General features: G+C 35.3%; 1 protein-coding gene across 1 annotated transcript; it reads right to left on the bottom strand.

Annotated features, from left to right (window-relative positions):
- Nucleotides 1–1,142: 1,142 nt before the first annotated feature.
- LOC140878521 (uncharacterized) lies at nt 1,143–6,526 on the bottom strand. The gene is made up of 9 exons (XM_073282120.1): nt 6,024–6,526; nt 5,741–5,969; nt 4,672–5,689; nt 4,405–4,515; nt 4,154–4,270; nt 3,489–3,778; nt 2,954–3,065; nt 2,313–2,366; nt 1,143–1,201 (listed from the first exon to the last, which is right to left on the bottom strand). Exons 1-9 carry the CDS (start codon nt 6,524–6,526, stop codon nt 1,143–1,145), a joined length of 2,493 nt encoding a protein of 830 aa, XP_073138221.1.
- Between the last annotated feature and the right edge of the window lie 20,763 nt (nt 6,527–27,289).

Raw genomic sequence — 27,289 nt, 5'->3', positions numbered from 1 at the left:
AGTGTTGTCCGCGGTGTTTACGACACCAACAGCAACACTGGCATCAGTAGTAGACATATCCTCTTGGGGCAGAGGATCTTCATCAGCATCCATGCTGAAAACATCCTCAGAGTCTTCTTCTTCTCCAATATCAGCACTCTTATCAGAGGAGTCAGCATCAGAATTTTCAGAGGAGGAAGAAGAAGAGGAGGCAGAATCATGATGAGCTTTGCCTTGTGCAAACTCCTCCATCGTCTCAGCATCAGGCTCATCATCGGAGAGATGAGCAGAGGAAGGAACAGTCGAGGAAGCCTTGCCTTGTTTCAGGCTTTCCAAAATTTGAGCCAAAGTGGCATCTCCATCCGAATCAACACTTGCTTGAGGCACAGTAGCTACTGGAATGTCCTTAGGAGGAACAGCATCAGAAGAGTGTGAATCATCACTCTCAGAAGCGGATGCAATAATGGGAGCAGAGGCAGATGCAAAAGCAGCAGTAGATGAGGGTTTCTTACTTGCCACAAATTCGTAGTTGGCATCACCAGAATCATCACCGGAGCTACGATCCTCTTCAGCCATGGATATGCGGGGACCCTTGTAAAAATGCTTGGATTGAGTAAAATCGGGATTAAAACCTGCTTGCCTCTTTGATCGGCGAGCCATCGGTGCCGGTGGATTAACTCTGTTCAGAACGGATAAATCAAGAGGATTCTCCACATCAATGGCATTCCCGGGTTCTCCAGGCATGAGAACTACGAGAGGAACAGGTTCCATGGGGACTGGAACTATCGGCAGAGAAGAAGTGGAGGATGGGTTTTCCGGTGTTGTAACACCGGCAGCAACATCAGGTTCTTTGTGGCCCATCTCGCTTCTAATATCCTGTGGATCAAAACCAGCCATTGCAAGTAAAAATTGAAAGTGAGAGAAGGGTAGGGTTTTTGCAGAAAACTCAATCGGGAACAAGAATTGTTAAACAAGGATAATGCCCGATAATTATTAAAATTCATATATATAGAACCCTTATCTCAAACGGTAAGAAAATCTTAACAAACTCATAATTACCCTGATCCCTGATCTCCCTCAGGTTACAACGGTAACTTTCCTAACGGACAAAAATAAAAAAACCGAGATTAAAAGAGATAAAATCCCATAAATAAGGCAATAATCTAAGATAGATATTTCAGCCCAAATCTTCCAAGATTAACTCCACATCGGCTTAACTCCACTGAAACAAAAATCAATCACAAAAATTCAATTTTCAGTAAATAGGGTAATTCATCAAAATTTTTCTATTTAGAACCTTAACCAGAAACAGACCCCTATTAGCAAAAATGCAGATACATGTCCTATTTTATGCCTAAACACAGTGTGACAGAAATTAAAAATGCAATCTCATGCAAGAGATATGTTTACTGAAGTAGTGTTGTCTCTCGTGTTGACAACATCATCAACAACACCAAAGTTTTTAAAAAGTATTTTGAATTCTGCACACTTGATTACCCTTAATAGACAAAATTTTAGAAGTGGTAGCTTCACACTAATTGAACAGTCTTTATTGGACTCAACTAGGTAGCTTTTTTCATTTTCTTCCGATTTGACAAAGTTTGTGTTTATGACATTGGTCAACAAACTTCATAAAAGATTTTAATACTGAAAGTGCGAGACCACCTTTCACATGGAACAAGAACATGAAATACACGTACATTCCTCAACTACTTGGTGGTTTAATCAGAGTTATAATCCAAAAGGGTCAGTATGCCAAAAATATTTTTGCAGAAAAACTTGGCATCAATTGAATCATTGTAATAGAGATTTAAGCACTATACAAAAACAACGTGAGTGAAAAATGCCTAAAAGTCCTAAAATGCATGACAAGGAAAACAACAGTGTTGTCCGTAGTGTTATAACACCGAAGACAACACATGCAATGGATTATAATGCACACATGCTAAGAGACCTCCGAAGGGTTGAGAATCTCTCATGATCTAATGCTTTAGTAAAAATATCTGCCAATTGGTTATTGGTTCCAACAAACTCTATTCGAATCATACATTTTTCTACCAAATCTTGAATAAAGTGATGATGAATGTCAATGTGTTTTGTGCGTGAGTGTTGGACTGTATTCTTTGATATATCAATAGCACTCGAATTATCACAATAAACAATGGGAGGTTCACTCTTAAAACCATAGTCTTCAATCATTTGGTTCATCCAAAGAAGTTGTGAACAACAACTTCCGGCTGCCACATATTCAGATTCAGCAGTCAAAAGTGACACACAGTTTTACTTACGACTATACCATAAAACCACATTATTGCCAAGATAAAAACACCCACCTGTAGTGCTCTTTTTATCATTTACGTCACCAGCCCAATCAGCATCACTAAAACCTACAAGGTTAGTGTTGGTTTTCCTTGTGTACCACAATCCCAAATCCAATGTACCCGAAACATATTTCAAAATTCTCATAACAGCTTTTAAATGGGTTACCTTTGGATCAGATTGGTACCTAGCACATAAACACACACTAAACATGATATCAGGACGACTAGCAGTCAAATATAAAAGACTCCCTATCATGCTGCGATACATGGTGTTGTCAACACCAGCCGCAATACTGTCTTTTCCTAATTTTCACTCAAACCCATAGGAGTTTTCATGTTCTTAACATTCTCTTTGCAAAACTTTTTCACCAAATTCTTTGCATACTTGCTTTGACAGAGAAAAATCCCATCATTTAATTGCTTAACTTGTAGACCAAGGAAAAAAGTTAACTCTCCTACCATGCTCATTTCAAAAGTAGAAGACATGCAATCAACAAAACTATCAACATGCTTTTGAGAAGAGACACCAAAGATAATGTCATCCACATAAACTTGACAAATAAGAATTTCACCTTTGGCCTTTTGAATAAAAAGAGTTTTGTCAACCTCACCACGTTTGAAGCCAATTTCGAGCAAGTACTCGGTCAACCTACCATACCATGCTCGAGGAGCTTGCTTCAAGCTATAGAGTGCCTTCTTCAACTTGTAAACATGATCCAAGTGGTGTGAATTCTCAAAGCCTTTGGGTTGCTTCACATACACTTTCTAATTTAAAACATCATTCAAAAATGCACTCTTCACATCCATTTGGTAAAGTTTTATACCCATATGACATGCAATAGTTAGCAATAGTCGAACTGACTCAATGCGGGCAACAGGAGCGAAGGTCTCATCAAAATCAACCCCCTCAACCTGCGTATACCCTTAAGCAACCAACCTTGCTTTATTCCTAATGATGTTTTCTGTTTCATCAGTTTTATTTTTGAAAATCCATTTTGTACCAATAACATTATCATGATCAGGTGGTGGAACTAAAAACCAAACATCATTTCGGACAAATTGCTCAAGTTCTTCATGCATGGAATTTACCCAAAATTCATCATTCAAAGCATCGTTGACATTCTTGGGTTCAATATTGGAAACAAAACACGAATGCATTACCTGTGAGTACACGAAACTCATGCATACTAACTCAACCATATTGCGGTAGTCAACTTTGTCCTTTGCTCGAGTGTGCCTTGTTCCATGAACATCTCCAATAATCTGTGATGATGGATGATTCTTCTGTATCTTGCTTGGAATGTCCTTTTCAGTAATCATCTCAGCTTCCTCATTATTTTGGAAATTTTCCTCATGAACAGTTTTTGAAGGAACCATTGTTGTGTTTGGTGTTGTAACATCTGGGACAACACTGTGTTCTTTGGAAGGAATTTCCAGCAAGCCTTCAACATCATCTTCAGCAGTATTTCCTTTGAGATCTGCACCATCATAAAAAACAACATTAATAGATTTCATAATTGTTCTGGTCCTAAGGTTATACATCTTATATACACGACTATTAATAGAATAACCAAGGAACAAACACTTATCACTCTTAGAATCAAATTTTGCTAGGTGATTTCTATCATTCAAAACATAACACACACAGCCAAATATATGAAAGTAATTAAGATTTGGTCTCTTTCCCATGAGAATTTCATAGGAAGTCATCGAAGAACCACTTCTTAAATAAACACGATTGAAAATATGGCACGTTGTGTTCAATGCTGCCCAAAATCTCTTGGAGATATTTTTTGAGCTCATCATCACCCTAGCCATCTCCTGCAATGTCCTATTCTTCCTTTCAACAATACCATTCTGTTGAGGAGTTTTTGGAGCTGAGAACTCCTGTGAGATGCCCTTCTTATCACACAAAGAAGAAAAAGACGAGTTCTCAAATTCTTTTCCATGATCAGTTCTGATCCTTGCTACTGTCAACGTATGTAGGTTAGTAATCTTGGTAAACAACTTTTTAAACACATCAACGTATCTGATTTTTCTCTAAGAAATCTTACCCATGTAAAACGAGAAAAATCATCAACACATACCAAGGAATACTTTTTACCTTCATGGCTTTCGACTTCCATGGGACCCATCAAATCCATGTGTAAAAGTTCAAGACACTGTGTTATCCCACGGTGTTGTAACACGGGATGCACAACACGGGTTTGCTTACCTTTTTGGCATGCACCACAAACATATGGAACACCAGACTTTAGATTTGGAAGACCTCTGACAGCTTCAAACTTACTCAAATTTTTTAAAGTATTGAAATTCACATGACCAAGTTTTTGGTGCCATAGACTAAACTCATCAATTTTTGAGTGTCTACATGCCAATTCCTCACCAAGTTGGTAGCAATTATCAACTGATCTTGTACCTATTATAATACAATGATTAGTATTATCAAACACTTCACAAGTATTCTTATCAAACTTCACATGCAAATCATCATCACACAGTTCACTAATTGAGATTAAATTTGCAATAAGTCCTTCAACGTGTAAGACGTTATGAAACTTTGGAAATCCTTCAACATTGAGTGTTCCTTTGCCAACAATTCTTCCTTTTGCACCACCTCCATAGGTCACTCTTCCACCATTTTGTTCAATGTAGTCCGTGAGGTGATCTTTCAAACCTGTCATATGCCGTGAGCTTCCACTATCAAAATACCAATTACCTGCAGTATTAGCTTTCAAGGACGTATAAATAACAAAATATCTAGCATCAGACTTTTGTATCCAAACTTTCTTCATAGTGGGCCTCTTTCTGCCAGTGTTGCTCTTGGTTTTGTGCAACACGGGGGGCAACACCTGCTTAGATTCCCACAAAACATAGTCATTCTTCAGCTTTCGACAAAAAAGCCTGATATGACCAGGTTTGAGACAATAGTGACACACAAAAGGACGTTTCCATTGTTTTGGCTTTGGGACAGAATTATTTTTCTCAACAATGGGTTTCTTACCTTTCGAAGCTGTTGAAGGATAAATCAAGGAATCATTACCTTTCTTCACAAACACTGGTGTTTTGGAAGATTCATCAGTTTCAAAAACACTTTCTTTGAATCCAAGTCCAAAATTATCATTCTTACCCATAGACAAAAGAGTATCAAGTTTGTGTGAACTTGAATTAAAACCAGAAAGAGTTGTTTTTGCTTTTTCAAGTTCTGAATTCAGCAACCCTAATTCCAAATCTTTCTTACTCATGATGACTTCCAGTCTAGCCAAATCAGCTTTTAATTCAGTATTCTCTTTGGTGAGAATTGTATTTAATTGATTCCTCTTGATCCAATCACAGTACAACTCTTCATAAAGTTTTTGAATACCTTTTAGAGTATAAGCATCAGCTACCTATTCTTCATGATCACTGGAATTATCAAGGTTAGAAGCAACAAAACAAACAGATTTTTGAATTGTGTTGCGTCCAGGTATTGCAACACCGGAGCCAACACCGAGAGGATTAATCTGAAAATTTTTCTTACTTTCCAGTAAGGCAGTAAAAGATATGAGATCTGCCTGTTCAACCTTTTCTTGATCTTCTTCAGAATCATCATCACTCAGAGAAACATTCATACCTTTTCGAAGACAATTTGCGCATTCATAAGCATAGTGGCCATATCCCTTACATTCCCTGCATTGAACATTATCAAAATTTTTACTTGAGGACTGAACCTTACCTTCATACCTTTGTCGAGGTCCTCTAGTAGTAGCAGGTTTTTGAGGTTTCTCTGAAGTAGGCAGTTTAGGAAACTTTGATGGTTGTGCACTTTTCACATCCTTCTTTTCTTTCATTACCTTGAGATAATCTATAAATTTCTTTGAGATCAAGGCAATAGAATTTTCCTCAAGATCAGAATCCTTTACTTCCTGTTTGACTTCAACAAAATCATTGTAAACATCGTTAGATACTTGAAAAACAATAGACTTACCTTTCGAGTCATCTTCATCTTCCATCTCCATTTCATATGTGCGAAGAGAACTAATTAACTCATCCAAACCCATTATAGACGTATCTTTGGATTCATCTTTAGCACAAACCTTGGTGTGAAATCTTTTGGGAACTGAACGAAGCACTTTGGATACAAGTCTTTTGTTCGAAATAGGATCACCAAGAGTAAAGGCTTCGTTTGCAAGACTTTTCAATCTTCCATTGTATTCCATGATGGTCTCTGATTCTTCCATTCTCATTTTCTCAAATTTTGAAGTTATGAGACGCATCCTTGTCTTCTTGACACTTGCCGAGCCTTTACAATGAGTTTATAGTTTCTCCCAAGCATCCCTAGCACAAGTACAAGTACCAATTAGATTAAACATATTCATGTCAACAGAAACAAACATAGCATTAAGAGCTTTAGCATTAAAAATAGCCGCAGTGTTTTCTTCAGCTGTCCATTGTGCTCTTGGCTTTGGTCCGGGCACATCATCATCTCTCATAGGTGGTGTCCAACCATCTAAAACACGTTGTCAAGCCCTAGACTTAATGGATTGAATATACATGCTCATCTTCAATTTCCAAGGGACGTAGTTTGTCCCATCCAATATAGGTGGACGTATAGCACTTGTATACGCAGTGTCCATAACTAACCTGTAACACAAACCAGGAACTCACTTAGTAAAGTCAAGTGGTGGCTCTGATACCACGTGAAATAAACGGTGTACGTGGTTGGTTATGTAATATAAAACATTGTTGTTCTTCATGTCGTAACACCACAGACAACACAGTGCAGCGGAAATTTAAAGCGTAAATAAAACACAAGTAATAAATTTTGCACGAGTATAAAACTCGTGTGGGTGCCTTAGGGCTAAATATCACTAGTAAACGTAAGATCGGTCTTACAAAGATAATCCTAGTGATTTTACGAAAAGTCAATAAATTCTAAATTTCTCAACACATTGAAAATCAAACTTGCATCCTAAAATACAACTGAGTATAAAAAAAATTGGATGCAACTCCCGTAGCCTAAATAAAAGAGACAGAAAAGATCTTCAACAACACATTGTGTTGTCTCTGGTGTCTTCAACACGAACAGCAATACGGGGACAAGCAACAACAATGATTGCAAACCTTGCTTCAGAGCCTTCGAATTCTTCAACTAAATTCTTCAGAGTATACGCAGTGTATTATCGTCTGAAGTCTATTTATCTTCTTGTGCGTGGAAATCTGCCTTTATAGATAATCGTTCAAACTAGGGAGATTTACTTAGATAGAGTCCTACAAGATTAAGAAACAATATTTTGAAAGGAAATAAACTCTATCAAATCTTGAAAATCAAATCATGATAATATCAAAATATATTTTATCAAATAATCTTATTATCACGACATGATTTAAACTTTGCAAATATATATCATATCATAATCGAGATATACTCAATATATTTACCATATATTCTATCTTGTCTAGAAAGCAAAATATAATAATATCAATTAATATAAGGGCCGAAAATTATCAAGGAATAAAATTCCTTTCACTTGCGTTTATTAGGTTTGAAATCCTTTTCTTCTCAAGAATTGAATGTATTCGAAGCAAATTTAAATACTTTATTTAGTAAGATATTGTAGTGAACCAGTTCGAGTCACCTATAATTTACAATTTTAAGCATGCAATTAGTTTAATAACCAATATAATTAACAACAAAGTAAATTAAGGAAACTTAAAAATTGAGTACAAGAAAAACCCGCGGAATACAACCATAAAAAAAAAACCCAATTTATTTGTGCAACCATATTTACAATATGAACATAACTGTAAGCATATAAAAACTTCCCAGCAGATCCTTCATCTAACCCTGCCTCGATCCTCCAGTTATGTTCAACCTAAGACCTGCCCTGTAGAATGAGGAGTCCAAGATAAAAACAAGAACATGAGCAATAATTGTTAAGTACGAAAAAATAGACCTGGCCACGGGCCGGGTCCGGGTCGGCAATAGGCCGACCCTTAACCGGCCCGCTCGTGGCCGGTTTTGGTTTGGGTCTCTATTAGAACCTAATGGGGGAGATTTAGGTTATATTGGCAACTTTAGCAATTTAAAACGATTATGCAAATACGCAAGCGGAAGACTTAAAGCAATCAAAAATAAATGCGGTAAATAAATGTGTAAAAGAAATAAAGCGATAAATGAGATAAGATATATTTATGGAGGTTCGACGATAAATCGTCTACGTCTCCCCTTCTTGGTTAAGATCGATTAACCAAGGATTCACTAGCACTTCAACTTCTTGGCCTTGATGGCTCCAAGGATAGTCGTACAACTCAACACGATCACCGCGCCGATACAACTCGAACTCTTGGCCTTAAGGGCTCCAAGGATAGCCTCAACACAAACATTTGGCTTCACACTCAAGTGCTTACAACGATATCACAACACACTTGGCTTCACACTCAAGTGTTTACAACAATAGCACAACCAACTCACAAACTATTTTTACAAACTCTCTCAAATATATCACACAAACACTTTGATAGTGAGAAATTGCTAGCAAAGGAGAGAAGAGATGAGTTGGGATGTCTCCAAATGAACTTGGATGGCCTCTATTTATAGTTGGAAAAGATTTGAATCTGATTTGAGTGCTTGGAGCGTGTGTTAAAAAGTCAAGGAGTGACAAAAAAGTGTTCGGTGCCACTGCCTAATTTTTCCCAGCACTGATTGTATTTTGTGGAAAAATCATGTCTCACAATCTAACCGTTGGATTGATCTGAAATTGGAACCAAAGCTTTAAAACATTTGGATCTTCATTCTGAACGGTGAAGATTTGATTTCAACGAATGAAACATGCCCAGTATTTTTCGGAAGTTGCTTCATCATGTTTTCAAACTTGTTCTGTGCAACAAATGTGAACAATTCATATCTCTCAATCCATCCATTGGATTGACCTGAAATTTGGACAAAAGTTTTAGAACATCATAATATTGTATTTGATTGGTGAAGATTAGATTTAGATTTCTCAAACATTCCCAGTTATTTTCGGAAGTCGAATCTTCATGGTTTCGTTCCTTGCAGAAGTGGGTACTGTGCAGCATATATAAAAAAATTCATATCTCTCATTCTAGCCGTTGGATTGCTCTCAAATATGGACAGTACATGTAACACTTCTTTATCTAGATTATGAATGGTGGAGATCTGATTTGTGTCATAGAAAATTTCCAGTAATATTCGGAAGTTACTGCTTCATACTTTGGCTTCTTCTTGTCTTTTTCTAAATATCTCTTAACAATGTTCCATGACATCCACATAACATTGTGTCCATTATATGAGCAAATTGAGACTTCATAAATACATTGATAGCTTCAAAATAACTTCCAATAATTTATTTGTCAATAAATCTAATCTACAAAATCTCACTTTAAATGGTTAGTAACAATTAATCGAGTTTTGTAATCATCAAAACATAATATTATGAGACTTTTTAATGCATTAAAAATATTAATCTCATCACACGAGATTTGTATGCGTTTAAGGCGTAACAGTCTCAAAACCGTCGGTCCGGGTCCGGTTAACCGACGGTTCTGGGTCGACTCTTGTTTAAAAAAAAACTTGTACAATTGAACTTTAAAAACAAATATTTCATTATCTCAATAAAAAATCTATTACATTTATTAAATAAAAAATATATTATATTTCAACTTTTAACATTTTATAATATTACATTTATTTAATAAAAAATATATGACATATCAACTTTCAATATTTTATATTAAAACTCTATATATTTCAATAAAAAATATATATTATATTTATTAAATAAAATATATATTAAATTTCAAATTTCACATCTTATATTAAAAATCATATATATATTATTGAATACCACAAGCCGAGATTTGGAGTATTTGAAAGATATTTAAAAATGCGTTTTAAGGCGAACAAATGTGATTCCTTTGGACATGATTGAAATCGTGCACACAAGCAAACATTAAACATAATGTCCGGTATACTAGCAGTAGCATATAGTAAGGAGCCAATCATACTACGAAAGGAAGATTGATCTACAGATTTACCATTTTCATCCTTGTCGAGTCTGATTGTTGTGCTCATCGGTGTGGATGACGATTTTGTATTTTCCATCCCAAACTTCTTTAGAATCTCCTTGATGTATTTGCTTTGGTTCACAAATAACTCATCCTTGCACTGCTTGATTTGCAATCCGAGAAAATAATTAAGTTCCCCCATCATGCTCATCTCGAAATCCTGCATCAACTTAGAGAATTTTTGACAAAGAGTTTCGTTAGTAGAACCAAAAATTATGTCATCAACATAAATTTGCACAATCAATAAATCACCTTTGACATGTTTGGTAAACAAAGTAATATCAATCTTTCCTCTTGAAAAATCATTTAAAATAAGGAAAGTTGATAGTTTTTCATACCAAGCTCGAGGAGCTTGTTTCAAACCATACAAAGCTTTGTTTAGTCTATACACATGATCAGGCAATAAAGAATCAACAAAGCCATCAGGTTGTTCAATATAAACTTCCTCTTTAAGTTCACCATTCAGGAATGCACTCTTAACATCTATTTGAAATAACTTAAAATTTCTAGAGCAAGCAAAAGCAAGTAGCATGCGAATAGATTCTAGTCTAGCAACAGGCGCATAAGTCTCATCATAATCAATGTCTTCTTCTTGACTATAACCTTTCGCTACAAGCCTAGCTTTATTTCTTGTGATAGTACAATGCTCGTCAAGTTTATTCCTAAACACCCATTTAGTTCCAATGATAGATCTATTATGCGGCCTAGGAACAAGATTTCAAACATCATTACGTTTAAACTCATTCAACTCATCTTGTATAGCAATTATCCATGAATCATCTAATAAAGAATCATCAATACATTTAGGTTCAACATGCGAAACAAAAGCAAGATGATTGCAAATATTATTAAGAGAAGATCAAGTGGCTACTCCCTTCGAAGGACTTCCAATGATAAGATCCATAGGATGATCTTTGTGAAACGTCCAATCCTTCGGAAGTGGTGTTTCCTCAACAGAAACATCTATATTATTTAGACTTGAGAAAGCCATCTCTTCTTCGAGAATTTCTACATCATCGTTAGAAGTACGAGAAACTACAGACATAGATTCATCAAATACAACATGCATTGATTCTTCAACAAGTAAAATACGTTTATTAAATACTCGAAAAGCCTTACTTGAGGTAGAATAACCGAGAAAGATACCTTTGTCGGATTTGACATCAAATTCGCCAAGGTTGTCCTTACCATTGTTATGGATGTAGCATTTTGATCCAAAAGCCCGAAAGTATGAAATGTTAGGCTTTCTCCCTCTCCATAATTCATATGAAATTTTCTTGAGAATTGGCCTTATTGATACATGATTGATAATGTAACAGGCAGTGTTCATTGCTTCAGCCCAAAAATATTTTGGTAGAGAATGCTCACATATCATGGTCCTCGCAATCTCCACAAGTGTTCTATTTTTCCTCTCAACGATTCCGTTTTGTTGAGGAGTCCTAGGACAAGAAAAATTGTGACCGATGCCTTTCTCTTCACAAAAATTTTAAAAACTCTCATTTTGAAATTCAGTTCCGTGGTCACTACGGATATGTTTTATTGAAATATTTTTCTCATTCTCAACACGTTTGACAAAAGTTTTAAAATAATAAAAGACATCATTTTTGTGGGCTAAAAACAATGTCCACGTGAAACGTGAGAAATCATCCACAATGACAAATGCATAAAGCTTCCCTCCTAGGCTAGCGTTCCTCAAGGGACCACATAGATCTAGGTGAAAAAGTTCAAGGGGGCATAGAAGTAGATACAAAATTTTTGCTTTTAAAAGATTCTCTTGTATGTTTGGCAAGTTGACACGCATCACAAACAAAATCTAATTTTAAATTGAGTTTTGGCATACCAACAATTAAATCAAGTTTAAAAAGTTTTTCAATGGTACTAGTATCAACATGACCTAGTCGTCTATGCCAAAGAATGTTGTCATCAAAATTCAAAGATACAAGGCTTTTGATATTTGATAAAGATAAATTATTTAAAGAAACCTTGTATACATTTTCACTTCTATATCCTTTGAAATTTATGGATTTGTCACTCATGAGTGATATAGTGCAGTGTTGGGGAGTGAACTTGACTTCATAACCTCTATCGCACAATTGACTTATGCTTAGTAGATTATGTTTAAGTCCTTTCACTAGGAGTACATCATCAATCAAGCAGGATTTAGAAATACCTATTGAGCCGATTCCTTCGATAAATCCTTTGATGTTTTCTCCAAAAGTGACGGTTCCCTTATTCTTTGGTTTGACTGATTGGAGTAGCTCCTTGTTCCCCGTCATATGTCTAGAACATCCACTGTCTAGATACCATATGCTAGGAAGAACAGTTTTCCTATTTCCCTCATCATTATCGTCGGAGGTAATGTCATCATCCTTGGCCATGAGACATATGTTGGCTTCCTCCTCATCGCTAACTTCATAGGCTTCCATCTCAAATGTTTCTTGTTTGAGCTCTAGGAGGTCAATCTTTGTTTCCTTGACCTGGTTGGTTTATTCGTGGCATATCTTCAATTTATCCCATATTTCTTTAGCGGAGGAGCACATTGAGATTTGGTTGTACTCGTTCATATCTAAAGAACAATGCAAAATATTCATAGCTTTACCATTTTGAGAAATTAATCGCATGTCCTCCTTGGAAAAGTCGTCCATTCCCTTAGGAATTTTGACTCCCTCAACCTCTTTCAAAGGTATATAAGGACCTTTCACGGTTACTTTCCAAAGATCATAATCTACGGATTGGATATATAGGGACCTTCGGTTTTTTCAATATTCGTAGTTTATGCCATTGAAAAGAGGAGGACGATTTATTGATTGCCCTTGAGCATAATCGCTCACTAGATTTGCCATAGAGCCTTTTTGAAAATATTTTGAAAAAGATGGCTCTGATACCACTTGTTAGAACCTAATGGGGGGGGGGATTTAGGTTCTATTGGCAACTTTAGCAATTTAAAGCGATTATGCAAATACGCAAGCGGAAGACTTAAAACAATCAAAAATAAATGCGATAAATAAATGCGTAAAAGAAATAAAGCGATAAATGAGATAAGATATGTTTATGGAAGTTCGACGATAAATCGTCTACATCTCCCCTTCTTGGTTAAGATCGATTAACCAAGGATTCACTAACACTTCAAATTCTTGGCCTTGATGGCTCCAAGGATAGCCGTACAACTCAACACGATCACCGCGCCGATACAACTCGAACTCTTGGCCTTAAGGGCTCCAAGGATAGCCTCAACACAAACACTTGGCTTCACACTCAAGTGCTTACAATGATAGCACAACACACTTGGCTTCACACTCAAGTGTTTACAATAATAACACAACCAACTCACAAACTATTTTTACAAACACTCTCAAATATATCACACAAACACTTTGATAGTGAGAAATTGCTTGCAAAGGAGAGAAGAGATGAGTTGGGATATCTCCAAATGAACTTGGATGGCCTCTATTTATAGTTGGCAAAGATTTGAATCTGATTTGAGTGCTTGGAGTGTGTGTTAAGAAGTCAAGGAGTGACAAAAAAGTGTTCGGCGCTGCTGCCTAATTTTTCCCAGCACTGAGCGGATTTTGTGGAAAAATCATATCTCACAATCTAACCGTTGGATTGATCTGAAATTAAACCAAAGCTTTAAAACATCTGGATCTTCATTTTGAACGGTGGAGATTTGATTTGAACGAATAAAACATGCCCAGTATTTTTCGGAAGTCGCTTCATCATGTTTTCAAACTTGTTTTGTGCAACAAGATTGAAAATTCATATCTCTCAATCCATCTGTTGGATTGACCTGAAATTTGGAAAAAAGCTTTATAACATCATAATCCATTCCCAGTTATTTTCTGAAATCGAATCTTCATGGTTTCGTTCCTTGCAGAAGTGGGTACTGTCCAGCATATATAAAAAAATTCATATCTCTCATTCTAGCCGTTGGATTGCTCTCAAATATGGAAAGTACGTGTAACACTTCTTTATCTATATTATGACCGGTGGAGATCTGATTTGGTGTCATAGAAAATTTCCAGTAATTTTCGGAAGTTGCTGCTCCATACTTTGGCTTCTTCTTGTCTTTTTCTAAATATCTCTTAACAATGTTCCATGACATCCACATAACATTGTATCCATTATATGAGCAAATTGAGACTTCATAAATACATTGATAGCTTCAAAATAACTTCCAATAATTTATTTTTTAATAAATCTAATCTGCAAAATCTCACTTTAAATGGTTAGTAACAATTAACCGAGTTTTGTAATCATCAAAACATAATATTATGAGACTTTTTAATGCATTAAAAAATTAATCTCATCACACGAGATTTGTATGCGTTTAAGGCGTAACAGTCTCGAAACCACCGGTCCGGGTCCGGTTAACCGACGGTTCTGGGTCGACCCTTGTTTAAAAAAAACTTGTACAGTTGAACTTTAAAAACAAATATTTCATTATCTCAATAAAAAATCTATTACATTTATTAAATAAAAAATATATTATATTTCAACTTTTAACATTTTATAATATTACATTTATTTAATAAAAAATATATGACATATCAACTTTCAATATTTTATAATAAAACTCTATATATTTCAATAAAAAATATATATTATATTTATTAAACAAAAAAAAATATTAAATTTCAAATTTCACATCTTATATTAAAAATCATATATATCAATAAAAAATGCATTACATTTATTCAATAAAAATATATATTATATTTCAACATCTTATATTAAAAACTCTATCTATTTCGATTAAAAACTCTATTTATCTCAATAAAAAAATATATTGCATTTCAACTTTAAACAACTTGTATAAATTATTACATTTAATTATATTCAATCATGCTCAATTGGCAAATTAACACTTGGCCTAGTGGCAAGAATGAGGTCCCAAAATCATTTGGTTTTGGCTTCAAATATCACCTATGTGTGGGTACCAAATATATATTATTTAAATTATTTTAAAATATATAAATATTATTTTAAAAAGGTAAACCCACTGGGTCAACCCGACGAACCTGTAGGGTCGGACCCGTTGGGTTGAACCAACCAACCCGTCGGATCGGACCCGCCGGGTCGACGGTTTTTCAAAGGGAAAATCGGGACCGGACCGACTAGTGGCCGGTCCGATCCCGGTTCCAGGTTATACCCGTTGACCCGGTTAACCGGCCCATTGACCACGGGCCGGGTCTGGATCCAACCCGGCCCTTGGCCAGGTCTATGAAAGAATGAGTATACAAAATTAATATGATGCATGCATGCAGCATGAGATGACTGAGTGACTAAATCAACTAACAAGTCCTGCTCAGACTAGGAGCCAAAGTGTATGTGGCACCATCTGAGAATCCGACCATGGGATGACTCATACACTAGTCTAGATCACCGTAGAATCAGTATCCGGTATTAATGTGGTAACTCCCGATGTAAGATAATATAAACAAGTATAGGACTGAGCGAACCTGCGATAAAGGCTAACTCGATGGAGATACGGATCAATGTGTATGTGTGCATCTAGTATGTATATATAACCATAAAAAATGTATCAAGACACAAAAATGCAACATATAAGCATGCATACTCAGCTGAAAATCTCAGTCGATACTTACGCATCTCTATATGATAGTACAATTAGCTAGAGTCTAGATTCCAAGCCTACACTCAAGTAATTATCATATCACTAATTAAAATTTTAACTAAGCTAACAGATACTCTTATATTTTAATAGAATTTTCGGACCATACCTTCATCTGTCGTTAGGTCGCTAATGTCCATAGTCTAGTTTCTAATCATACTATGATATTATTCCATAAGGAGCTCACTATTATCTTTGGGCCATCGATATGTAGACTGATTTATAGAGAAAAACATGTGAATTGTGATTTAAGAATTCAGTCTTGGACCCCTATATATAGGCCGAGTTCGGAAGCTCCGAACCCAAGTTCGGACATTCCGAACTCTCCATGTGTGACATGTTTTCGATCGTCGGAGTTCGGACATTTTGATCACATTTCGGAGGTTCCGAAGTCCCCATGCAATGGATGAGTCACCTATGCATGGACAGCTCATTGACAGCTGGCTTCGGAAGCTCCGATCGGACTTCGTACCTTCCGATCATCCATGTGGAATGCGTCCGATCGTGCAGTCATCGGCTTATTTGTCTTGGTATAGATCGAACGTTCTAATCATGGTTCGGACCTTCCAAAGTGACCCTATGGTTCCGAAGTCTAACTATACTTCCGAACACGTTCGAATCTTTCAAACTCAGTCCGGAACTTCCGAGCTGTCCTACTTCTGAACTTGTCAATGGTTCAGTTCGGTGCTTCCGAACTGTAATTTGGATCTTTCGAACTTTCATGTAGTTCCGAAGCATATAGTTTATACTTTAATCTCATTTAAGCCTTTGATTTTTTAATTAATAACTTTTAATCATGTTTAGCATTTGATTAACTTCAATCAAGATACGAGTTACTACAGATATGATGTAATATTATTTAATATATATGTATATATTTTGTGATGTGCGAAAATGGCATTAACATTCATGCCAGAAAAAAGAAAATAAAAAGGTAAAATTTTCAAAATTGAATATATATCAATGTTTTTTTTCTATTTCAAAAAGAGTTGATCTCGAAGGGGATCCTATTTTACATGAGTCAAAGACCTATTGGCTCATGCGGAGGTTAAATCGAGGGATGTGCAATAGCGGCAGGGACCTGAAAGAGGGAGAAACATGGCCAACTCCCAGAGCATAACCTCACAATATTTCAGCAGAAAATATGCTACACACGGGGATCAAACCCACAACGCTAGAAAATCTCTTCTCACATCACTACATGATAGAGTTACATATTGGAATATACATTACAATTAAAATTATCAAATTATTCTAAATATATTTTTGAAAGATTTTTTTCAAATTAAATTCAAGAGTTTTATCATAATTTCAAAAAAAATGTGTTAATCCAATATATAAAGTATTGTGTACATGTAACATTTTTTAATTAAATACAAATGTGGATGCGTTTAGGAAATTGTAAAAGTTGTATACAAGTACATAAAGTACACCTTTTTATTTTTATTTTTATTTTAATTTTTTTGCAATGTAGTACATGAAGTACATAGGGAGTGGAGTGTTGAAATTTCCATGTTTACTTGTAAAACCAATTTTTTTATTTTTTTTATCAACTAATTTTTGAAGAACGTCTCGAAAAAAAAAAGATGTTTTTTGAGTAAAAAAAAATTCAAAAGTATATATACATATAGATAGATAGATAGATAGATACAAACGCGTAGAGAGACAGAGGCCACCCATAGGGTAGTGTCCTGTGGGTGGCGTGACGGATTTTGATTGGTTAAAATTAGTGAAACCCATTGATTTTGACCAATCATGGGGTTACACGTTGCTCGCAGGATAGTACTCTGTGGGCGGCATGAACAAAACCGTGTGGGAGAAGGATAGGGTCATTATATATATGGTAAGAAAAATATGGGCTCGGACTTAAGATGAACATGTTAGGTAATTTGACATGCGAAAGTGTAATTATTACGTCGCCCGCTATTAGAAAATAATTGATTAAACCATCGATATTGACATTTTCAGCCGGCAGACAACAGATCGATACCGGCCGCTATATTGGCGGCGTTAGCATCCACTTGCGGCGGTTGTCGGCCACCACCAACGCCAAACACGCAACGGCTCAAATGTTATCCATGCATGATATTATTCGATCGTTAATTTGCTCCACCTAATTTTTATTGCCAATAATCAAGTATATCCGTGAAAATTATATTAGGATAATTACCCAGAATAAACTGAATTGTAAGATGTATAATTATTTATCCAGTGGGAAGTTGAAAATAATTTTTCGTGAGTAGGTGAAATTATCCAATATTAATGCAACAAAAACTTATGTGAGACGGTTTCAAAAGTCAATTTCGTGAAACGGATCTTCTATTTGAATTATACATAAAAAAATATTATTTTTATGTCACATCCGTGCTAAATATATATATATATATTCCTAAATTTTCTCAAACTTGACTAAAGTAATTAAAAACCATTAAAATAACACTGTACTGTAATAGAATGGTATTATATATATAAATAGAGTACGCTTAGAGTTATCCTAATTCCTAAACAATAAGGGTGCGTTTAGTTGGTATGATAGGATAACCGAGGGATATGATAAAGTGGTTGATAAAGAATGGATAGTTTTAAAAATATTGTATATTAAAATGTGTTTGGTAGAAATGATTATTAATGTGTATGGTGTTTGTTTTTTGTGATAAAGTGAAGTGATTGGGATATATTTTATTGTGATGCCTATAATGCCCTTATAGGCCCAAACCCAATAATTGATCCCCATCTGTTGTGAACACACGGCCATGAGAGCCCTTGATCTCGTCTTCTTCCTTTTTCGCACAATTGTGAACCAGGGAACAGTCTCAGGTATGTTTTTCTACTCGCATAATTTTCTTCTACCCTTCTGCAAATAAATGGACTGACGCACGATCTAGAGGATAAGTTCCAAAATTTTTAAACTTGGTTGAACGCAATTTAATTGGAGTCTCTGGTTGAAAAGCTTTGTAAAAAATATATGAATATGTGAATTACAAAGGGATTGCGTATTCACGTAATTAGAATGGAAATGTTTAATATTTCATTATGGTGTTATATATGTGTTACCTAAAATTGTGTTCTCTCCCAAATGATATAGTTTTGAAATTCGTTACACTTTCAGGTGACTTTTAATGACATATTGTTAGTTTGTTTTGATTTAGACGAAAAAAGAAGAGGATTACAGAGATCAAGCTGGATTGAAGTTGAGTAACACTCATATTAATTGTGAAGCTTAAAATTTCATAAAACCGAAGCACATCCATACCAGTAAGCTTCCTGCATTAAATCTCTTATTTTGAATCTCAATTGTCCATGTTACTAAAACTAAATTTGTTGATCTTTATGCTATATCAATTTAATTGTCTTGGTATTGATCTGTTTGCAACCATAATCCATATCTTTCAAACAGATCCAAGATATTTGTGGTCCCAGAGTTGAAGATTATCACCTATTCCGATCTCGAATGGTGAAGTCGTATACTTTTATTCCGAATTGTTTAAATAAGCAATTTTCAAATGTATGTTGAAGCCTAAATAAGTTGACTAAAATTGTTTTTACTTTTCAGGGAAAAACATATGTTGTATTCAAAGGCCGTAACCCCGGCCTTTACAATACTTGGGAAGAAGCAGAAAATGAAGTAATAGGCTTTAGCTGTGCATTGCACAGCTCTTACCCTACACGAGACGCAGCATTGACAGCCTACAAAAAGCACTTGGAGAAAACTCAACGTAAATTCACTGGAAGTTCCATGGGAAGTGATGGATCGAGCACATCGGCGGAGTCAAGTACTAGGCAACACTCTGATTCCAGAAAGATGCGTGAACTCATAGATGTTCAGTTACAGATAGCACATGAGCAGCGCCAACATGCTCTAAAGGTTGCAGAGATGTACGAGGACCTTGAGAAAAAGTTAAGATCGATTCGCTTGAGTGATGATGCAAAGTAAAAATTGTTTTGTACCTAGTAATGGATGATTACAATAGTTATGGGTCTTGTTATGAGTTTGTAAACAATGGTTTTAATTGTATGTTAATATTTTCCATATTTGTCTCTATAAGACTTGTGTTATCATTTCTAAAATATTTTCGTAGCATAAAATCATTATGCATATGTTAAAGTGTTGTCCACTTATTTAATATATATTACATAATCTATAGATTTATTTTTACGTGTTGACAAGATTGTGCACATATTTGTGGTCGGTTCTAACTATACTTATTACAACAATTGATGGTGGTGAGATATAAATGACAGAACTGGTGCATGCTGCAAATCTTGATGAAGTGATGCACAACCCCCAAATTGATTATTTGCCTTCTAATGTCACGCCTCATATATGGCATTATTATACCTGAATTAAATCTGGTGGTTGAGAGGCCATTAAGTCCTCTTCTTCACCTGCCCATGCATATATATATTTATATATATTCCTCTGTGTGTGTTTCGATCCCATGTCTTGAACAAATCTCCTAGTTCTACAGAAGTTCACACGTTGTTGCACACTTTTTTTAAGACAGAGTCCAAAGATGTCTGATGGAATCAGCTCCTCTTCCTCTAATTCTGTACCAGTTGAAGACTTGAAGAAGGATGTGCCAGTTGAGATATTTATTTTGTCAAGTGATTCATCCGATGCTGAAGATTTTGCAGATGATGAAAACTTTGCAGCTGATGAGAACGTCGAACTGGTTCTGATTTCTTCAGATGACGAAGCCGAAGATATGAACGATATGCAAGATGCTAGTGATGGAAAAGACGACTCAAAGAATACCAGTTCTCAAGCAGCAAAGATCGAACTTGAGAGTGCAACATCAGAAGAGCACTCTTTTGACAGCCAAGAGTATGCTTCAAGCCCTGAACCCACTGTCATAATCATTGAAGATACCAGCTCTGAATCTATGCATCCCGACAGCTCCGCCTCATCGTCGTCACTTTGATGAGGTGCATGGTTTAATATGTAGCCGTATATATCTACGTTTTGTATGTAAGCAGTGGAATGAATATGAAGTTGTTGTGTAATTGTGTTGCTGGAAAAAACAGTATGTATTTTGGCTCCCTTCCATGAATTGGTGCACTGGTTTTTTGGGAAAGTCTAAAGATGTTTTAGGGAATGGTGCACTTATTTCTTGGCTTGGTTTGAAGCTACTGATTATGTAATGATCTACTGTGAACTTTCCAAAGTTTCAAGTTGTGGTTAATGCATGATGTGTTTATATTTTGTTGCATTTAAACCTGTACGGTTTTTTGAACTTCAAAGATGAAATTTGAAGTGATATTTGGATCAAATTAAAAGAATGCAGCATCTATTTAACTATCATGTAGTAATAGTCAGTTTATGTTTAAGTTCATGATATGAGCCATAATATATATATGAATTTGGTAACATAATATATTGTCTCGACATAGAATTGGATACAAGTGCAGCTTCAAAAAAAAAGGTTGGCCAAAAACATGTAATTTGGAAACAAGACTTGACTTCATCAAATATGAAGAGGATGGCCAGAAACATGGAATTGGAGACAAGATTTGACTCCATACAAAGAATGGTTTCTAGTGTTTCTTAACCTGCAAGCCGAATAGTGATAAACTAATTACACACCAACAAGATTGTAACAAAATAACTATGATCCAAGTGGAGATTCCATACATTGTTGCATAAAAACAAGAACATGTAGAAATTCGTAGCTACAATTAGGTACATATAAAACTTCATCACATAATTCCAGTAGCTACACTAACAATCCAGTAATTACATCCAAACAATTACACACATAATATAAGTTCATTTACAACCAACATCGTGGGACCATTGGGTGTACATGCCATCAAAAACAGCTTGGATGATAATACTAGGCAACAAAATCCCGGTTCAGGTGGTACACTAACAAAACTAGTAATTACTTCCAAACAATTCAACACATAATATGGGTTCATTAACAACCAACATGTACATCCGTTGGATGTTTATGCCATCAAAAATAGCTTGGAGGATGATACTAGCCAAAAAATTATGGTACAATAACCACTACTGATCAAGCAACAACTTGGTCACAAATGATATTCTTCCTTCATCAGAAAGTCGTTGGAAGAGTGCTAAGTCATTGTGATTGTTGAATAACAACTTTGCAGCCATAACTTTCTGGAAAGATGTGAATTCACTTATCCTTTCCAATGCCTCAAAAACCTTGTCTTGAATAACTGAAATCTTCTCAGCAGCGAGTTCCTTCACCAATTCGCCTAACGTATCCTTCGTGATATGAGCCAAGTTGTTAATTGCTTCCACTACTGAGTCATCAACATCGGCTGGCTGCTTTCGTTTCTTCAACTTTGAAGTGGCACATTCTGTTGGTTTTGATGCAGGAGATTCAGTTTCAGAAACTGAATCGTCAAAACCAGTTGGAATGGTTGAAGTTGGAATGGAAAGATCGACCACATCAGTCTTTTCCAATTGCAAAACCTCCTGCAACACACGATGATAGCCAGCTGAGTGATCACCAGCTGCTCGTTCGTACCCAAAGATGTCACACCAGTCATCATAAAGCGTCCACTGCTTGTGCCTTAGTGTCTTCAATGTCGGATCTGCCTGTTGCAATTGTTGTATATGTTAGTTTATATTTCACATAGGCCGACTAACAGGTGTTTAGAGAATACCTTAACGATTGACTCCCAGGTTTTGTCAGTAGCATCAATTGTGTGATTCGTGTCATTCCAACCTACTCCACTTCGACTTAAGATAGTCACCAATGAACTGTAGGTTTTCTTCCATACATGGATTTTCGAGTTGATATGTGGACTACCACGTAATGTACAACCAGGAAGCGCCTTTTGCATTGATTGTTCGAGTAGAGATAAGTAACCTGCTCTGAACCCATTCTCACTTCTCCAACCCTTTGTGACTAGCTCCTTTAGAGATTGAATCAAACATTCTTCTTCACGTGGACTCCAGCTTCGTCTTGTCTTTTCTGCTTTCTTCGGCAATCCGATCCCACTTGCTGAGCTCACCCTACTGTCCATGTTGACCTGCTTTTAAATTTGTCAAAAGAGACATGAATGTGTTAAGCAAGTCAAATGAGTTTAGACACTAGTGACCGACGTCAAATAATTATGGGAAAACCTTAAAAAATTGGCAAATAACGGAATTAATTCTAGTCATGTCATATGACATGAAAACTAAAAGAAGGTTTCATTCACAAAAACAAGGTAATAAAATTACAAACGTCACACAAAGTAACTTTAACAATCAGATATACAAGGAAATCTTAATTATTAGTGTTCCACATTGATAGTGCGAGTTGCTCTCTCCAATCGTCCCACAGCTCAGAAGATTGCACTGTACTTATAAAACCGGGTTGGGATTCGTCGGTCACACTCACAAGTTCTTCATCAAGTTCTTCTATTGGGTCATCTGGCATTTGCGAACGGATAAAATTATGCAATAAAATACATGCAAGAATGATCTGGTTTTGCACTGCCAAAGGGTAGAAAGAAGGACTGCGTAGTATGGCCCATCTTTTCTTCAACAAACCAAAAGCTCTTTCGATTACATTCCTAGCCTGGGAGTGTCTCCAATTAAATAACTCCTTATAATTTTCTGGTCCACAGCCACGGTGCCCCCAAGCGTCCCTGTGATACCTTACTCGTCTATAAGGAGTTAAAAATCCCTCCACGTTTGCATATCCATTATCGCAAAGGTAGTAACAACCTAGATCATTATTAAGAAACAACTTATAAGTATTTTTATTACCTTCGTTGTCACCAAAATTTTCAGTTGCTAAAATTGTTCCAAATATAGAATGGATAAAGAAACAAGCTATATTACCTACTGGAACCTTTAACGAATCAACCTCTCGCGTCAATGCATTTCGAAGAACTCGAGCATCTGCCGCGGAGCCCTCCCACCCAGTCAAAGCATAAATGAAGTTCATATTGTAATCGCATACTCCAAGGACGTTGACCGCTAATATTCCTTTTCTAGTCCTATATTTCGCTTTCTCTCGTGTAGGGACATGAACGGGAATATGTGTTCCATCCAAGGCGCCAAGACACCCCTACAATGGAAGAAGTAATACAAGTAATACCAAAATGCAGTAGACATAAATATGCATGAACAAGGTTTATGTTAAAAAAAATTAAACTAAAATGAAGTACTACCTTGAACCATTTCCAGTTATCGTTTGCGCAGTTTTCATCAACCGCACTTGGCTTCATAAGAAGAATTAAATGTAACTTCAGAACGGCGCGAAGCACTTCATGGAAATAAGCACTGATGGTTTGACCACTACGTCTATAATCATGTCCAGCAACACGGTTTTTTTTATGATGTGCCAAAATGGACAAGAACATCGATATTTTCTCCTCAATTGTCACATATCTCGAATCAGCTACTCCACCTATGTTACTTACAAGGTAACAAAGTCTTCCAAATGCGTTGCGATTCATTCTTAAATTTAGTACACATTGAACATCGCCAACATCAATAATCCTCCGCAGATGACTTATTTGACCAGGGATCCTATTAACCATAGTGTAAGACAGAGATTCTTGACGAGTGCCACGACGTCTTTTACGGGACATTCTCGATCGTTGGCGTATTAGAAGGCATACCAACAACATATTCCGACAAAGGAGTAGGTGTACGACGAGAAATAGTAGAATTTTCTTACGCATACTCTCCATCATGGGACAAATCTCAATAACCCAAACATAATTCAAGTGAATACATTGCTTCGTTCTAATGAAATACTAAACTAAAGAACAGGAAAGTAGTTTAACAAAATTAACACACATAGATAAACACCAAAGGCAGTATATTGACAAGAATCATGCCACAAATCTCAATAACTTTCTTACTTAACAAAATTAAATTGTAATCAACCGAAAAACTTGTAAATCTCGAGATCCAAAATGACGAAGAAATAACCAAAATCACACAAATTAAAACTAGTATTCATACGCATCATATATTTGTAATGGTGGGAGTGGAAGGCTTTGACAGATGGTCAGCTGTAGAAGAAAGTGAAGATGATTAACTACATGAAATCTCGACATATATATATCTAAGAACTTTGTTGCTTAACAAAATCGAAAATTGCAAGCTATTTCAGAACTTGGATATCTCGTCATCGAAAACGAGTACAGAGCTCACAATCGAAGCAAGAATGAAGATGATTAACTACATGAAACGCCAAAAAACTAATTACAATCTAATGGGGAATTGAACACAGCCAATAATCAAAACCGTCAATCTATTTTCATTGATTTAAGAAAGTTGAAGCTTTGTATAAAACATAAAATCCTCTTTAATTTTTTTTTACCTTCGAAGCGATTCCAAAATGGAAGAGAACTAGCGGCAGAGAGAAAGAAAGCGTAGGGCAAAGGGTACTAAGGTAAAAAAAATCCTTAGTCCAAGACACTGTGCAACATGAGCTTAACAATACCACAGAAAAAGCATGGACAGTAATACTTCATTTTCCGCGCGCTACAGTGGTTTATTACCGGGCCCTCAACATAAGCGTTATTGGTTAAAAATGCTATCAAACGTGTGACAGAAGCGTTATCCTCAACTAATCTACACTACCAAACACTGCCTAATAGATCATGAAAAGTGAAAACAGAACTAACTAGTCTAGATCGCTCAAACTTCAATACATTATTTAAAAGGGTTGATCCCGAAGGAACATAATCCCACATGAGTCAGAGACTCATTGGCTCATACGAATGTTAAATCGACGGATATGCACGAGTAGGCATTCAATACATTATTAGGATAATACTATGTGAAATAGAGTTTTACATAGAGGGTTACACGTCATATAAATTAGAAAAAAAATATCAAAATTATTTTAAAAATCAAGGATTACAAGGAGTTGGTCTCGGCTGCCTCCGTCTTGCTCAACAAAACTCTCAACGATAATGCCCCAATGGGGTGTTCAAGTTGGTGGAGCAGGTGAACTATTGGCCAGAGGTCAGAAGTTCGATTCCCCCTGCCAACACTTTCTTGGGCTAGCCTGTCACACAGGGTTTGCCCAGTGTGATTTACCTGACTAGCGTAGTTTGGAGGCTATTGCGTTAGTCCGGTGGTTTACCCAGAGCGCACCTAAGGGTAGCGGCTGCGGGTTCCCACGTCACAAAAAAAAAAAAACTCTCAACGATAATATTATTATTTTTTATTTTATTATTTATTATGCAGTTTTAGAGATGTCAAAATTGAACCCGACCCGAGTTGACCAGAAAATTATTGAATTAAGGTTGAGATTTTGGGGTTCGGGTATGACCCGAAATATTTGTTTTTTTATTTTTTAACAAAATAATTAAATACACATAATAATAATCAATTTATTTTGATTTAAATACATAATATAAAATCTCACTTATATAGTTCTATATAATTTAAATTTAAAAGTTTAATTGTACGAAATTTAAAATATACTTACTACACAAAATAAAAATTATTTTTAAAAATCAATGTCTGACAAAATAATTATTACATGTTGAAAATATATGATTAAATATGCAATATATTTTTTTCAAACATACAATATATAAAAATATAGTAAATATTTCTTAATTCTATAAATAAGTACAAAAACTTTTAAAAATTTCTCAAACCAAACCCGAATAAATCAATAGTGACCGATCCAAACTCGATTAACCCGATCAACCCAAAACTACATGATGTAATTTTTTATTTTTTTTTTTTAAACAAAATATTAATTATTACACATAATAATAATAATAATAATAATAATAATAATAATAATAATAAATATTTTAATCTATATACTTAATAATAAAATCTCGTTTATATATGATTAAAATTTGAAAGTTTAATTTGAAAATTTTTAAAATATATTTACTATAAAAAAATAAACAATTATTATTTTTGTTGAACTCAGTAAAAAAATATATATTTTCATAATTCTTTTTCAAATTTATAAAATAATGATTTTTGTTGAAATCGATAAAATTAATTCTACAAGTAATAAAATAAAAAAAATTAGTGAAAGTTTTTTGAGCAATACAAAGAATTGTAGATTGAAAAGAAAAAAATTTTAAAAGAATATTGTGATACTTTTCTAAATTAATATGACGTGTAACCCTCTATATAAGACTCTATATACACATAGCATTATCCTACATATTATAGCATATAGATATCTAAGAATCGGTATATAGTAAAGATTCATATTTTACAATTAAATTTTCCAAATTAATTTTTTTTAAAAAAATTGTGAGTACACTTCTCAAATAAATAGGTCTAGATAATATAATTTTGTTACTGAATTAAAGTTCAGGAACTCTAATC

This window comes from Henckelia pumila, chromosome 2, assembly GCF_033568475.1.
Source record: "Henckelia pumila isolate YLH828 chromosome 2, ASM3356847v2, whole genome shotgun sequence".
Lineage (NCBI taxonomy): Eukaryota > Viridiplantae > Streptophyta > Magnoliopsida > Lamiales > Gesneriaceae > Henckelia > Henckelia pumila.
This window is presented reverse-complemented; position numbering and strand designations above follow the sequence as displayed.